The sequence below is a fragment of the Oncorhynchus nerka genome, linkage group LG25 (genome assembly GCF_034236695.1).
Source record: "Oncorhynchus nerka isolate Pitt River linkage group LG25, Oner_Uvic_2.0, whole genome shotgun sequence".
Taxonomy (NCBI): domain Eukaryota; kingdom Metazoa; phylum Chordata; class Actinopteri; order Salmoniformes; family Salmonidae; genus Oncorhynchus; species Oncorhynchus nerka.
In genome coordinates this window covers 33,522,298-33,540,011 of record NC_088420.1, presented here as the reverse complement: position 1 = coordinate 33,540,011, position 17,714 = coordinate 33,522,298, and the positions used below count along the sequence as shown (strand labels likewise).

The 17,714-nt window shown below is 41.8% G+C and overlaps 1 protein-coding gene across 1 annotated transcript; it reads right to left on the bottom strand.

Moving 5' to 3' along the window:
- Nucleotides 1-17,163, bottom strand: LOC115109407 (repulsive guidance molecule A-like). Its single transcript, XM_029634257.2, has 4 exons — nucleotides 16,482-17,163; nucleotides 12,126-12,244; nucleotides 7,245-7,756; nucleotides 1-4,797 (listed from the first exon to the last, which is right to left on the bottom strand). The coding sequence occupies exons 1-4, from the start codon at nucleotides 16,493-16,495 to the stop codon at nucleotides 4,090-4,092; spliced, it is 1,353 nt and encodes a 450-aa protein (XP_029490117.1). The 5' UTR covers nucleotides 16,496-17,163; the 3' UTR covers nucleotides 1-4,089.
- Between the last annotated feature and the right edge of the window lie 551 nt (nucleotides 17,164-17,714).

Genomic DNA, 17,714 nt, shown 5'->3' with positions numbered 1-17,714 from the left:
ATCGGACATGTTTTTTATTTTTATTCCATATTTTTCTACCGTTACAAGTCTGGCAACCTCTATTCACAATCAAGTTCAAACCAAGTAAGAGCCAAGTGAAAAAACATAAAGTGCTTTAAAATGAAAGACATGAACACCAAAAAACTTTCTTGTATTCCCTTAGTAGACATCTAGGTGGATAGAATCAAGGTTAACTTGTCTGCTCCTGAGCAGGTAAAGGAATGCTCTGAAACTACAGTAACCAGTATAGGATTCCTGCCATTAATGGATAGCTGAAAACTAGGCCCTAACAACCCAACAGCTTTGTAATGTTCACATTTTCACTAAATCCTTTTTAAATAAAGGTCACATTCACCAAACCTTTTCTCATATACAAAACTGTAGTGATAAATTCAACACAACAGATAATACAATATTTTAGCAATTCAACAACAAACATGTATACAATCACACATTACACATGTAGAACCATATATCAAACTCACAATACAAATTACATCTATAATCACAAGATTCAGTGTTACATTCATTTTTGTTTCTTTGATCATCTTTTAAGGCCAGACTAAGAACAAACTGCACATGCTCCCATAGCAGTAGTTAGGCCAAATACTTCAGTGTAAGGATATATTACCTTTTAAGTTGTTTAATAGATGAGTGCTAAGGGACTAGGAAGGTAAAAACCCAAAAATATTCAACAGAGATGAAATCGGAAAACCCCCCCGAAGCAAATCGTCTGACAAGGTTTTATCCTTACTTGGGTATACAACAACTAATGCAAATCAAGATCCAACCAGAATGAAAGGTTCAATGTCTTCTTCATATAACATGCCTTTGAAGTATTAGTACCTCCAGCTTCAAGATTTAGAACTTGATTAAATCTGTATCGTGAAAGTTCAGCGCTATAGCATGATTGACATTTAAAGGCAAAGCTCCTGGCTCCTGGAGACTGCATTCACGATAAACGCTGCATGTGCCGGCTCAATCAGAAATTACCTTTCAATTTCGCTATCGCACTGAACGTCCCCTGTACGAATTTAAACAAGCCCTTATGCTTACTAATGAATGAAATTATTACACAGACAATGCAATGGAGACACTACAACACATCAAAATGGTACTGTAGATCAGTGGAGGCTGGTGGGATGCGCATGGGCTCATTGTAATGGCTGGAATGGAATCAGTGGTGGAAAAAGTACTCAAATATACTTGAAGTTTTTTTTTTTAAATACCTTAATAGAAAATGACTCAAGTAAAAGTCCCCCAGTAAAATACTACTTGAGGCAAAGTCTAAAAGTATGTGTTTAATATACTTAAGTATCAAAAGTAAATGTAGTTGCTAAAATATACTTAAGTATCAAAAGTATGAATCATTTAAAATTCCTTATATTAAGCAAACCAGACAGTTAGCCAGGGTCACACTAACATCTACAAACAAAGCAGGTGTTTAGTGAGTGCGCCAGATCAGAGGCAATAGGGATGACCAGGTGTGTGAATTTGACCATTTTCTGTCCTGCTAAGCATTCAAAATGTAACGAGTACTTTTGGGTGTGAGGGAAAATGTATGGAGTAAAAAGTACATCATTTTCTTCAAGAATGTAGTGAAGTAAAAGTTGTCAAAAATACAGATACCACAAAAACTACTTAAGTAGTACTTTAAAGTGTCTTACACCACTAAATGGAATAAATGGAACGACAAACAATTAACATATAGAAACCATGCGTTTGACTCATTTCCATTGATTCCATTCCAGCTGTTAAAATGAGCCAGTCCTCTTATAAAACTCATCCCACCAGCCTCCACTGCTGTAGCTGCATGCATTTCACATATGACAGAAGATCAAATTCAAAACCAGAAACTGACAGCTGATTTACCATGCTGCGCTGAATAAGTCAATCCACTAAGTTCAAGCAGTAGCACCAGCGTTCTACACAATCCAAATGGAAACTTTATCGCAAAAGTTTACAGAGAAAGAGAGTAGTGAAAATTCAGCTGTTGGGAAAATTGTTGGCACCAGGGCTTGTTCTTTGGCAAAGTTTAAAGCCATAAATTGACAGGTCTACAGACAGATGCAAGTTGTATGTTCCCTATAGCGGAGCCATGTCAACACCCTCTTTTACGTACAGGGCCTGCACATTTCCATCCACAGTTTTTATGTGGGTAAAATCATACCGTATAAAACAAATCACGACAGTGGTGTTAGAAACAGGAGATTTTGGTACAACTTTATAAATGCCGATAAATAATTTGTTCATTCAACATGGTGGGATCTTTTTGTGTTGGTAAAATTAATTATGCGAGAAATGGCAGTGGAAACCCCTTTATGCGCAAATATTAATAGAATAACCATCATATCGAAGAACTTGGAGTCACGTGATGATATGGTGTGTCCTCCGACTAGGGAAACAATGCCGCTTATTAGACGACAGACAACTTCACAGGGTGATGAAAGTGTACGGTGATGAGCTTGATGCTCCTTTCCAATAAATGTTGAGGGTCTGACATGATGATTGATGCTTGACTGCCATTTGACAAATATTCTTGCTCTTATCCATAATAATGTCAATGTAGACAAGCCTACCCGCACTGTATCTGCCAGCTGTTGGCTAGAGCGCATGTGTCAAGACCAGAGTAGGTACATTTTCTACAATGTGTGACAAAATTATCGGTAGAATTGAAAATACAATGGAAACAAATTGAACTTAAAGTACATTTTGTGTGCACTACGTCATCACACTGATTTGTATCCGCAACAAGTCCATTTGGTGGAAGGACACCACGGGTGGGAAAACATTTGATTTTAACCTAGTGTGACTATACCTTTCTCAAACCCATCACATTGCCAATATACCTACATCTGCAGGGAACTGTTGACTGCCTAGACAAGAAACAAATGATCTGTAGAAAACCATTTCTTGGCCATGATACATTGTACATGAAAGTTGGTTGGTTGAATAAAGAGAGATACTGTGTAAACGTGATCTGTGTTTCTGCATTGTGTGCCCTTGGTAGAGTTTGTTCAGGGCTTTTTCCTTATGAACATCTCCATTCCTAATTAGACCTGATACAAAAAAATACATTTATCATACTTAACACTTTAAAAACGGCAATATTTGAACTAAGTCTTTTTGACACTGATTGACGGGTGAAAAGTTGGGAAAATATTTTTTTACTGTCTGCCAGTTCACTTAGAAGTAACCACTTGGCAGGCAGAGGCAGTTTCAACTGACTCTAGACCACCATGACGGTTCTATATTGGAACCTGGGGTGCAATATAACAACATTAAGAAATATTTCTCCCAAGGAAAGATTTCTTGCACTTTTGAGTAACACTCACTCTCACACACAACCGTTTCTGGAGCACACAATTAACCACATAGGTGCGCACGCACACACACACACACACACACACACACACACACACAGACAGACAAACAAACACACAATGTTACAAAAGACCTGGCGTTATGAGCTATTAATCTCCACAACAGACAACTAGACTCGCTGCTCTGACATCCTTTTGGCTGAGAGCTTCCTCCAAAAAGCTACAGCTTTTCCAAAGCTGGAAGATCATCAAACAGGGAGCTACTTCTGGCCAGAGGTTAACAAAAGCCCCTGTCATGTCGTCTAGCCCATACCCATGAGCCACAGGGAGCTCCACTGGCTTGGAACCAGTGAGGTTCTTTCTGCAAGAGATAATCTCATCTCACTTCCCATAGGCGCATGCAGTCCCAGTGGGAATGTGGGATTTAATCCCAGCTTGATATCCAAAGTACTGGGGCTCCTGGGCTCTCCTCACTCACCACCGCTCTCCTTCATCAAAGGACCATTCCTTAAACCAGCAGAATGAATGTAATGATAGGTGGGAGCACATAGAGCTCACCTCACCACCAGATGGAAGTCAACACATGATGACAACAACAAAACAATGATGAAACCATGGCTGGGATGAGTTTGATTGCACATGGGCTGCTCTGTCCCCTCAGAGGCATGGAAGGGCTTGCGGACTCCACTGGCCACCAGCCACTGAGGACAGAGCAGTGGTGGTGAAGTATGACACGGTGAGAGCACTGTTTCACACCCACTGACAGCTAGCATAATGAGGATGATGTTGGCAGAGGACTATAGATGAACATAACAGCCAGAAAGTTGAGGAGGACTAGCGAGAACACATCTGATCCCCTTGGCGCCGCATTACTCCCAAATGCATCCTTTTCATAAATGTGGTATTTGTCCTTATTGGAGTGGAGCATTTTCACATCCTCAAAGGCATAGTAGGCAGCCATGGTGAAGTTGACATCCCCGGAGGAAAGCAGGTCGAACACACAGGACTGGAAGTACAGGTCCTCCACTGGGAGGCGCTCTTTACACTTAGCCATGGCAGCCTTGTAGGTAAACCCATGGGGTGGGCTGCCAGTCCTGCTCAGGCCGTGGCCCTCCACTGCACGGGCCCTGAATGTCCTGAAGTCGATGCGTTGGTTGGCGGGGCAGCCGTGCAGGCAGAGGTACAGGTCCTGGTTGTCTCTGTCTTCTACAGAGTTCACTACTTCCTCTGGCATCCGCACAGCAAAGGTCAGGTATTGCCCCACCTGCCGGACCACAATGGTTGTACCGATGTAGCGTGCGTGGATCTCCACCTGCTGCCCAGGCACCTTCTCCACGATGCGTAGCGTGTTGGCCCCGTGGCGGTCTCCGCCATTCTTGGAGCCATCGGCGAACGCTGCAGGCAGCTCGTCTGTCTCTGCATGATACATCTTCTGGTCCACACACTCCTGGAAGTTCTTGAAGATGATTGTCAACTGTAGCAAGAGAGAGGGGATTAGAAATAGCAGTCAGCACAACAATAGTTAGCTCATTCAATACGTTTCAGGTAATGGTGGAGCCTTTTGAGGCTGAAAATAGAAAGGGTACATATAGACATCAAATTAATGAACTCATTGAACACCAGTTGAATTTAATAACTGTATGGAGGCTCTCTATTGTCATGTTTATATGTGGACAAGAGTTAGTGGTAGGGCTACACAAACGACTGAGGGGTATCTTTGTGCTTTGGCATTAAGAACACCAGTAGTTTGTGTAATGCAGACCCCACCCCAGTTTCACATTTCAGCTCTGCCTCAACATAGGGGAGGCCAAAGTAAACGGCCTCAGAAAACATGGGTATAGGCCATGTTAAATCGGGCCTTAGTGTGCAGACACAAAGACGAGCCATTCATAGTGGTGAAAAACATGCCTGTGAACCCCAGAACTGTGCTCTGGGGAGTGGCACTGGGCCAGTAGGGGAGAGCATGCTCTGCGGCTAATTAACTCAGGCTGGTCACTTCTCCGCTTGCATGGTTTCATTAGGACGCCAGTGAGCCGTTGTCACAGAAGTGAGCCCGGTACAGCCGAGAGGCTCTGATCTCAGAGTGGAGGGGGGAGGGGAGCACGAAAATGCCTTACCCAGTGAAGTCATCTGCCACCCAGCCCACCCCTCAATCTCCCGTTTTCAAAGGACAACTTTATCTAAGAACATGCAAAAACCCTGTGCATAAAGAAACAATTTGCATCATTAACCTTAATGAAGGTAGTCAGTGTTTCCCCTATATTAATTTGGCAGTGGTGGCCCATCGCTGCTAAATTGTCGCCAACGCTAAAAAAAAAGTCATTTTTTATATATTTCTACTGAGAAGAACGTTTAAGGGAATAGTCATTGGCTCAATGACTGGAAGTCTAAGGGAACAGCTAGCATGTCACACTGGTAGAGTATACAACCGACAGTTCCCATATACACTGCAGCAGGAGCCAATGTTAAGCAGAGCTCCAGCAATGCCATGGTCTATCTATAACCAGGGAAGTCTTGTTTGTATAGGCTGTAGCATTGTTTTCCCTTTGTCCAGACTGAATAACTTAAAAAGCTGTCTAACTTGTTTCCAAGTACAGCTGTGTACAAATATAATTACCTTAAGTGCACAGAAAAAAGCCTGAATGTTGAAAGTGCATCATTAGGTCTGATGATGGAAAATTGGTCTTTCTCTTTATGTGATTGAGGACAAAGTTTCAGTGTAAACCCTGAAGTCAGGATACAGCGCACGGAGGCCTTTTGGTCACACAATCACTATTGCCAAAATTTCACCAAATGTGGACCGAATATTAAGTGAATTCACAGACTACAAATGCTCTGGGTTCTTGGTTTTCCCCTTAAGTTAGTGAAAGCCATTTCAGGGTAAACCCTCCAGGCCGTCCTATGTACCATAGAAGCAAAACAATGATAATTGATGAGGTATGAGGGCCAACTAATGTGGAGAAAATGTCTGCAGTTTCCTGCATGGCTTGAGCACTTAGTTAAAACAACAGTTTCTAATTCACATACACACAATGCTAGGGTATGGACTGCTACACATACAGTGGGCCTAACATTAGTCTTGGCTGTTAACAAAACAAACAAAAAAAGCGAGAGGGCTGGAGCCACCTGGTAACTTTTGATGTTTATAATACTGGCATATCATTTGTAAACCTTATCAAGATCCCAACAATTGGTCTGTGTATTGCCTCTTGGTCTGCGATGGAACTGATCCAAACATTAACCAGAGTCCACAAGGCTGTTCCTACTTCTCTACCCACATTAAAGAGGCCCAGAACCTTACATATGAAGGTCTTACTTACGATACTATTTCTTGATTTGAGAGCTCCTACAAACTAATCACTGCAGTACAATTTGTCTGTTTACTGATTCATACAAACCGGCCAACATATTTTCCCATTCCCTGAAAGGGCTTTCTTTAGTAAGAAAATGGCAGAATAGAGGATCACCAGCCTTGGTCAGGACAGACAACAAAATGTTCCCCTTCCTAAAAATCTCTACCTGGCATTTTAACACAGCTTTCCTTTATGGGCCCATATTGGAAGCTCAATTATGTAATAGTGGACATAGCTAGCTATCAAGCTATATTTTTTGCTATTTCTGAGTTCTTTACTTAGAAGACTTGTACACTCCTCCGCAGCAGTGAGAAGACAGGTGTTTTCAGAATTTTTTTGCAAGGTCTGTTGGTATTTCTATGATAAGAGAAGTGGTGACATTTTACTTCAAGCGAGTAGTTTTGCAAGGTTTCAGTCCTTGGCAAAGAATTTATCACAGAATACTTGATCAGTAGTTAGACTGTCTGGGGATGCCTGACGTTGATAACTGTGCTGTGCCCACAATATAGTCAATATGTCATGGATTCAACATGTGAATATGATAGAGAGCTGTAGAGGCTCCTCTCACCTTGCTGGTGGCCGTAGCAGAGGAGCCAGGCACGACAGGTGTGTTGGTCACCTGAACAGACAGGTATTTGTTATGGACAAGGGGCCAGGCTCCCTCAACCTTGCAGGTCTGGAAGTCATCGCTGAAAGTACGGAGGTGCGGGTCTCCAAAGAAGCCACAGTGGGTGTAGTTGGGTGGCGAGGATTGGCGATGAAGGCTGCGTTCGTAATGACACTGCTCTGGCCCATCGGAGCGCTCCTGGCTGTCAGGCTGTAGCTGTGGTGGTGGAGCGGGGGTCCGGGCTCGAGGCTGAGTTGTAGGCCCCTCCTTGGAGCAGTTGTTCTGGCTCATGAGATCCTCTATGCCATGTTGGGCTGAGTGGTAGGCTAAGTCGCCTCTGCAGGTGCGTGCGGTGCGACGTACACAGTTGTTGTATGCCCGCAGCGCAGTACAGAACTCCTCCTCCGGGCCGGAGCTTGAGGTGGAGGCCCAAAACTCTGAGTTACACTTGAGGATCTTACACTGCAGACTCACTGTAGAGAGAAGAAAACATTAGGACCATAGTTCAAACAAACAATGGAAAAACCAATACTTACAATGGACAGTTGTATGTACTAAGAATTTTAAATAAAAGCAAGTGTTATAGTCTTATCTGTGTGTTTTGAAACCTATAACAATAACCTATGTAAGGGCAATGCTTCTATTTAGACTTCTGTAATTCCAAAAAGCCCTGCAGCATCCTTTTAGTTTTTCCATGTTTTTTCAGTGTCAAGACAAATTGAGCATTTATGTCCATTAAATAACTCTGACCTCATGTGTAAAGAAACCCAAAATTCCACCACATGTGGATTCCAAGTGGCTGCAATTTGCCAAGTTCAAATCAATTCTGCTCTGAGATTTCATAACACTCAATGAACACCATCGTATTCTTAAAGAACATACAGCACACAAAGTGAGATTCACAGTTTAAGAGATACAGTAGACTTGCAAAAGTTAATGCATCACCAAAAATATATATTTTTGTAGAAGACAAGGTGTATTCATTTAACTTGTAAAAAAAATATACAAACTTTATTTCAACAGGGACATTGGGGGATAAATTATTAAAAACACCAACATACACCTCAGGCCACTCTTGTAATGGCACCGGAAGAGATTACTGCCGTTTTACAAGCGCCTAACCAATTGTGCTATTGTGTTGTCCTTTGTCGCGCTATTTGTAACTTATTTTGATTCTGACACTGTCTCTTATGACCGAAAAGAGCTTCTGGATATCAGGACAGCGATTACTCACCTCATACTGGACGGACGCAAAGGATTTACTTCAGGCACCAAACAAGGCACAAATCCCCGTCATTTGCATGAAAAGACAGAAATATCGGGATATAGGTCAGGGTGCCATGTAAGGATCCGACGGTAAGCGGCTAATCCGCCGCTGCCATCAGTCCTATTAGCCAACGTGCAATCATTGGATGAAAAGAGATGCGTTCCGATCAAGACGAACCTGCCAACAGGAGATTAAAAACTGCAATATCTTCTGTTTATCTGAGTTGTGGCTGAACGACGACATGGATAACATACAGCTGACGGAGTTGTCCGTGAATCGTACTACACCAGCGCCAACGCTCGTCGGATGTAGCAGGGCGTAAAAAACTATTACGGACTACAAAGGGAAGCACAGCCGAGAGCTGCCCAGTGACACGAGCCTACCAGATGAGCTAAATCACTTCTATGCTCACTTCGAGGCAAGCAAACACTGAAGCATGCATGAGAGCACCAGCTGTTCCGGACGTCTGTGTGATCACGCTCTCCGTAGCCAATGTGAGTAAGACCTTTAAAATAGGTCAACATTCACAAGGCCACAGGGCCAGATGGATTACCAGGACATGTACTCAGCATGCGCTGACCAACTGGCCAATATCTTTACTGACATTCTCAACCTGTCCCTGACCGAGTCTGTAATACAAACATTTCAAGCAGACCACCATGGTGTTCTTGGGCACAGGGACTATGGTAACCTGCCTAAATGACTACCGACCCATAGCACTCACGTCTGTAGCCATGAGGTGCACCATTATCCCAGAAACTATAGACCCACTCCAATTTCCATACCGCCCCAACAGATCCACACGATGCACTCCACACTGCCCTTTCCCACCTGGACAAAGAAAACACCTACATGAAAATGCTGTTCATTGACTACAGCTCAGCATTCAACTCCATAGTGCCCTCAAAGCTCATCACTAAGCTAAGGACCCTGGGACTAAAAACCTCCCTCTGCAACTGGATCCTAGACTTCCTGACAGGACACCCCAAGGTGGTAAAGATAGGTAACAACACATCTGCCACACTGATCCTCAACATGGGGGACCCTCAGGGGTGTGTGCTCAGTCCCCTTCTGTACTCCCTGTTCACCCACGACTGCGTGGCCAAGCACGACTCCAACACTATCATTAAGTTTGCTGACGACACAGAGGTTGGCCTGATCACCATCAACAATGAAACAACCTATAGGGAGGAGGTCAGAGACCTGGCAGTGTGGTGCTAGGATAACACCTCTCCCTCAATGTGATCAAGACAAAGGAGATGATCGTGGACTACAGGAAAAGGAGGGCCGAGCACGCCCCCCATTCTCCTCGACAGGGCTGTAGTGGAGCAGGTTGAGAGCTTTAAGATCCTTGATATCCAAATCACCAACAAACTATCATGGCCAAAACACACCAAGACAGTCAGTAAGAGGGAACAATGCCTATACCCCCTCAGAAGACAAAGGATTTGGAATGGGTCCTCAGATCCTCAAACGGTTCTACAGCTGCACCATCGAGAGCATCCTGACAGGTTGCATCATTGACTCTGTACCGGTACCTCCTGTATATAACCCCGCTACTGTTATTTTATTGTTGCTCTTGAATTACTATTTTTTTTATTACTTCTGTTTATTTTAGTAAATACTTTTAACACTTATTTTTCTTAAAACTGCAATGTTGGTTAAGGGCTTGTAAGTAAGCTGTAAGGTCTACACCTCTTGTATTCGGTGCATGTGATAAATACAATTTTATTTGAATTAGTCAAAACAAGCTACTCAGAAGTGTTAACTGCATAAATTCACCAATTGGTATCCTACCCAGTGTTTTCATTTATACTATATCCTCTTGTTGCATGGCTAAAAGCCAGAAATCAGTCTTTATAAAACCCCCACCAGGGGTGAGGAAAGACCTTCCCATTTGAGAATCCAGCTCGTTGAAGTGAACCGGAGGGGGGTATGAGTTTGTGTGAGCCAATGTGGGAGGGGGTAGTCTTCCAGCTCTGAATGAAGACAATGTAATTTGCCATTGAGAAGAGACCAGCAGAGTCATAAATTAGCCCTGTGTAAAGGGATTAGATTGAGTTTCATCAGCAATGGGTTGAGGCAATGGGGGGGGGGGGCTCCAGGACCAGAAGAGAGGTCTCACCATTCCACAGTTCAAACTGGATATAAGATATCCACCTGTCCATTGCAGAAGGACGTAATCAAAGAGTAACGCAATTTTCAACAGGCATTCCCTGGTACTTAAATTACATGAGCTGAAATTTAAGTTGCTTTGGGAGGCATGAAAAAGGGGTGGGTATATAGGACATAATAGATGTAATTAAAAGCAAATACCAATACAATTGGATCTCCTAGCTGTCGCCTAATAAACAAACTTCAGTTTAGGCCTTCATTTCCTCCACCAAACTTTTCCCCAGAACTCAGCAGCCAACACTTTCAGTTGAATGCTGATGGTTCTACCACACCACAACAACGATTTCCCCACCACCACCAAATGACACACCACTCCCGCCTCAGCAACTAATAAACTTCAAAAAGGAACACTTCCATTTGTCAGTAAGTGATTTGAAAGAAACCGATAAAAATGGTAGGCCATCATTGTAAATAAGATTTTGTTCTTAACCGACGTGCCTAGTTAAATAAAAGGTCAAAAATAAAAAATAATGAAGGTTGGCAAATTGAGTTCTATGGGGCATGGAGATATGGTATTTTTGTATCTCATAAACAGGAAAGTAAGACCATTATTAGCTGTGCTTGATCAAGTTTTATTTCATGTTTACTTTTACTAGAACCATGCAGGTCAAACAATGAATAAATAACCTAAGCATGGTTATGAATTGCTCAGGGGGAAATTCGATGTGCAGTTCAGGGTAACTTTACTTGTTTTGACCGAGGCCAAAATAAAAAGTCAAATCAAGAAAGTAGGCTACTTTAGTAAAGGGGGATAGAATCCGTAAACCCTACCCCCATCCCCCCAAACAACCGCACGGGGGTGTAGCACTTGAGTAGCCTAGAGCTGCGTAAAACGGTTAAATTAAAATAAGACGTTATTTCTATAACTAACCGAAAATTATTACGACTAGCATAGGCCTCAAACTCACAACATGGAGCACAAGAAATACGAAATAAGTGGCTGTTTGCACCGACAGTCGATTCCACGGGTCTCTGATATTTTATGCATTTTGCCAGTGTTGACATGCAATTTATTAAATTCTTAAATTTTTGTTGATACACTCAAATATAGTATTTTTAATACTATGTGAGCTGCAAAACTTGCAAACGGATGCTACATTTGTAGAAAATGTACTGCTTTGGCACGACGGCAAACGCTTTTGCTAAATGTAACAATGCATTTTATGTATCCATTCTGTGAAGCTTGTTTTCAATTTAACATTGTATCCGTGAATATTGCACCAATGTAACGATGTGTCTTGTCCTTTTCATTGTGTGGATTTTGCCATCATCGTGGTACTGGGCTAACCTTGCAAGACCTCAAGAGAGTATAACTAAACAAGGATTGTAATAACTACATGAATCATATTAACAGTGTTTACAGAGGCATGATTCAATTAGTATCTCTAATATTATCTTACCAGAAGGAAACAGGCAAAGAAACACAACAAGGATCTTGCCGACTTCAAGCGCCGAAGGTCCTCCTGCTCCTTTCCCCATAACCATCCATCCAGCACGGGGTCGCACTTCTCTCCTCTCCCTGGTGGAATCAAATGAGAAGGTGGAAAAATGAATTAGGAGAAATTCGTATCGTCTATCTGGTTGAATAACCCAAATCAGAAGGCTACATGAGGTCTGGAGTTAAGGAATGCAGGCATGTCCTCGAACAAGAACTTGGTTCGAACTCTCGAAGTAACTTCGCCTTCTTTCTAGAAGCCTATTGACTTGCACTCGAATTCCTCAGCAAACAGTGAAAGCTGGCAATCGATCTTCCATTTACGGAGTGAGGAGATTCGATTTTATCTGGCCCGGTTTTGCACCGGTTGAAAAGTGATTGCGTTCGTTTAGTTGCTTCCTGGGCGTGAGCCGCCATGTCTAGATGGGATACAGCATTATAGCTAACCCTAACCTCTTTGCTAACCTTAACCAAATAATCCTAACCTGATGTGTAAATTCTTCTAAACCTGGTACGAAAAAAACATTTTGACAAAAGCTGTATCCTAAACAAAACCTGCCTGAGCCAGTGCCAAACAACTGGCCTACGCTGGCTCAAAACAAATGTGAAGTAGTCACCTAGGTTATGCACGTGGAGTAATGAGTATGATTTTATGTTTTCACATGCAAAGGTGATTGCTTTTGATTTATAAAAAAAATCTGCCTTCCCAATTAAAACTAGTGGGAAAATTTGAACATATATTTTATGGAAAAGAGATGTGTTTCTGAACGATGACCAATGTTCCCTTGTTGACAACATAATGAAGCAGCGCAGATTACTGTTCGATTTGAGCAGTCTCTCCTCCCTCACCGTTTTTGCCCTGTCACGTCACGGGCCATAGACTGGTGCACCGCGAGTCAGTTTAATCGAGCTTCCTCAGTGACAAGAAAGTGTAGTTTAGGCAATTGCCTACTACTGACTGGGCCAATGAGGTGCGGTTGTTCCAGCTTTCGGCCCCTCCTAAGTGTCAAATTACACCTCAATGTGTAGATTTGTTCGTTGTAGTCACGTTTGGGTCTCTTGTCAATAGTTTATTGGGAACAGTGTTTTGCTTTGCTGCTAACAGCACATGCTAACCTAAATAATAGTATATGTCGCGTAAATATATGTTGGATCAGGTAAGCCTGTAACGTGGTGAATCGCACTTATCGTGTGCTTTGACCTATAGTTTATATGAAACGTACTAACCATCCTTATTAACTACACTGAACAAAAATATAAATGCAACATGCAACAGTTACGGTTATATAAGGAAATCGGTCAATATAAATACATTAATTAGGACCTAATCTATGGATTTCACGACTGGGCAGGGGCGCAGCCATGGGAGGGCATAGGCCTACCTACTTGGGAGTCAGGCCCAGCCAATCAGGATTACTTTTTCCCCACAAAAAAAGGCTTTATTACAGACAGAAAAACTCCTCAGCAGCCCCTGACGCAGGTGAAGAAGTCGGATGTGGAGGTCCTGGGGTGGCATTGTTACACGTGGTCTGCGGTTGGGTTGGACGTACTGCCAAATTCTCTAAAACGGCATTGAAGGCGACTTATGGTAGAGAAATGAACATTCAATTCTCTGGCAACATTCCTGCAGTAAGCATGCCAATTGCACACCCTCAACTTGAGACATCTGTGGCATTGTGTTGAGTGACAAAACTGCCCATTTTAGAGTAGCCTTTTATTGTCCCCAGCACAAGGTGCCCCTGTGTAATGATCATACAGTTTAATCAGCTTCTTGATATGCCACACCGGTCAGGTGGATGGATTATCTTGGCAAAGGAGAAATGCTCACTAACAAGGATGTTAACCATTTTGTGTACAACATTTTAGAGAAATAAGCTTTTGGTGCATATGGAAAATGTCTGGGATCTTTTATTTCAGCTCATGAAACATGGACCAACACTTTGCATGTTGCATTTATATCTTTGTTCAGTACTGTTCAGTTGGGGAACCCTGCTATAAAAGGTGCAGAAGCTCAAGCAGTAGAACATTTGAGGTGCCGCTACTCAGCTTAAATGAGCCCCTGCTCAAGTCAAGCACTGAATAGTAGTACAAAAGTTCTATCTATGACACCATGATGACTGACACCTGACAATGTCAAATATGTCAAATGATTACAGTGACATAGGCAACTTAAAGCCATCATGTAGGGTACAAAAACAAATTAGATCTACACAGAATGATTCAGTTAAGTGATAATTAGATGCTATTTGTGACAATCTGTGTAGAATTGAAAATGGGTGAAAAATTATGGAGATAAAAAAAACAGAAAAAAAAGTAGCCTTCCTAATCAAAAAGAGGGTGAGAAATCCTGATATAATTTTTTTTTAAATACTTAAGATACTTAAGCAAAACTTGTTCTTTAAGCTGTGTCAAATTATATGTTATGCTGGTTAGTACACTCAACGAGACCAGTAGAGATGTCACTAAAGCAAGTCATGCCCTTTGTATGGCATAAAATGTTTCTCACCATGTAATTGCCTGATGTAATTGCCTGATGCAACCTTCCGGTTACTAGTCCAACGCTCTAACCACTAGGCTACCCTGCCCAACATGGGCAATGGCTATAGATTAATATGACTGAATTATCAGACCAAATTAAACAGCATAGTTTGTGGGAACTACATGTGTTTTAGTGTTTGGTTGGGCCACTTGAGTGGTATTACAGTGATAGTAGGCTATATTTCTTAACATAATGTTCTGTAAGGACTGGGAGGTGTTTTGCATTGCTTATGAATGTGTGGTAATTGACATGTAGCCTAGACTTGTAGAACATTTAATGACATCTCACTGTACATATGTAGGATCTTAACTTGAGCCAGTTTGCTACACCAGAAAAATAATCCTACAGCAACAGGACATGTGGATTATAATGAATGGACATTTTGGTAGGGGTTGCTAAATTTTTCTTACGTTAAAAATCTAGTATGAAATTTAAAAGTGAAAATTACAAACTTCAGAAGCCTTTTTAAACCTCAAATACACTACATTTGTACCATTTCTGCATTGCAGGAATGTTCTCCTGCAACAGGGTGATCAAATTAAGATCCTACATCTGTAGGCCTAATAGCAGATATCAAAGGCCCCCATGTAATGCCTCCTGTAATGCTAGATAAAACCACATTCACCCCAAACTTAATCAGTCCATGGATCAAATGGATGTTTTGATCTCATTTTGCCATCACTGACCTTGGAATATAAACGTCAGGCCTATCCGTAGGCTTACAATACCAATTTCGATTGAAATTCATAAACTGAGTCTACTACAATGTTCCAGTTGGTGTCATTCGGCTATATTTTGGGGAGGTACACTAATAATGCATCTGTCCCATAGACACATATGGTCTGTCTTAGCCTATACTGTATGACACCGGGGAAGTTACTTCACACTTTCCAACAGATGACACCTTTATTAACTCTAGATATGGCAAACACACATGGCATTATGAATGCAGACACATGGCATTATGAGTGCGGGATACGTTTATTTGACATAGAATTGGTCTTTGTGGCGCTTTAGCGCAATTATTAGGCTACAGTAGCCTACAACTGTCAATCAGTCATCGACATTGAATCGTGATACTTTCCCGTTTCCTTTCTACCACAGCGAATAATGAAGCCCATCTCTTTCTGTTTTTTATATATTCAAAACACAAATATGATAGGCGCTTAATTGGAAGCTGTCTTATATGCTTCCAATTGCAGTTCTTTTCCTGAATAATGCGTGCGTAAGGTGTTTGATTTGAGCAATGTGAAAGAGGAGAAGCATATGATATTGTAGGCCTAATGGCATCATATTGAGTACATATAAATATTCTTAACAATGGTGAACTTACAATTACACATAGGCCTATGAGGCTATACAACTAGTGATAAAGCAATGCCATATGTCAACACATTGCCATGCCTATAATAACATTCAAAACATGTTATTACAGTTGGACAACTTGCATTGCGAATCATATTTTGTAGCCTGTACTGTGTATGCAATTGGTCTATTTTGCCCAAAAACATTTGACATAAAGAAAATATCTATAGCCTAGCACATAAAGCAGGGGCTAATTTATTAAAAGAGTCATCAACACATGGATAATCATTACTCTTTACAATATAAATTGTCTCCTATAGTCCACTGACAAAAATAGGAAAGAACCCTTAAACAAAAATGACCCATTGACAGAAATATCACCAATGTCCATCGACATTACGAGTTTAGTTTTTAGACTTCAATTTCTCTCTGAAATTAGCCCAATTGTCACTATATTGAGAAACGGCAAATACCAACCTTCGCGACTGCATGGAGCTCTCCAAGTTTAGCTGCGGAACGCGAGGAAAGCGCAAATGCGCGAGCAAGAAGCCACTCCGAAATTCCACCCGAAATACCGGTAGCTATGTGTTGTACAGCACGCTAATCCAAATGTAGTGCGTATAACACTGTTTAACTTGGTGGGAAATGCCGCCTTCCATGCATGGTTTCCTTCGATGGTGTAACAGATAACGAGTGTGATTAAAGTATTTTTTTTCACACAATAATTCGCTGGTAGTTGAGATAGAGAACCTGGTCAATTAACTGATTCTCCTACACTTGGAGGCAATTCGTCTGCCTCATTACTTTGACTAAACAGTCACCCGATATAACGAACATGTCTCATAAAATATTAATAGAATTTAACTCCAACAGTTTTTCTCATCTTTGCGCTTGTATTCCTGCACTCAGTTTATTTGGTTGATGTTGAGGGGAAGAGCCCTCGGGACACCGCTGCTGCTCCACATGGACTGCTGATATCTCTGGCCTGGCTCGTTTCCTCGCCTCGCTGTTGTGAAATGGCTAGTTAGAAAGTGTGAGAGAGACAATGATCGTCTCTGCATGACGCCGCTTGGACCCCACTTCAGTCCCCCGACACCTCACGCCGTTTCAAGCAATTGGCGAATGTTTAGAGTGAGTATGATTATTATCCAAACATTACGCACAAGCTGCTGCAACAAATGTTAATAAACCACAATAACTAAGATTCATGCTCCTCCTCCACATTTCGTTCCTCCCACTACTTTGTATTACAACTATAGCCATTATAACGACTGTTATCAAATTGTAATAATAGTAATGCAGACTCTGTTATAGTGGGCTACAAATCAAATCAAATGGTATTGGTCACGTACACATATTTAGCAGATGTTATTGCGGGTGTAGCGAAATTCAGAAGTATCTAATAATTCATTAGACAGTAGGCCTAGTTCACATTTATGCCAAAATAGCCTACTATTTACCCAATTACCTAATTGAGTTTGAAAGAGAAACAGCAATGGATAAACAGTAGTACAGTGAAAGAATAGAGCTATGATACACATCCAACATGAGTATGCATTAGAGATAAGAAAATAGTTTAGGATTTGGCGGGGAAGGTAAAAAATTTATCAGATTCAAAGACAGAGGTGGAATAGGTGAATTGCACAGCACCTGTGTTTTAGGATCAAAATCAAGAAGAGTGACCAGGCCACTCCCTCCTTCTAGGGAGCC

Excerpts from the sequence above, each read along its gene's own strand:
- LOC115109407 (XM_029634257.2), bottom strand. Across the intron at positions 7,757-12,125 it reads TCTTTGCCTGTTTCCTTCTG|TGAGTCTGCAGTGTAAGATC; the intron begins GTAAGATAATAT and ends TTCTCTCTACAG. Across the intron at positions 4,798-7,244 it reads CTGCTACGGCCACCAGCAAG|TTGACAATCATCTTCAAGAA; the intron begins GTGAGAGGAGCC and ends CTCTTGCTACAG.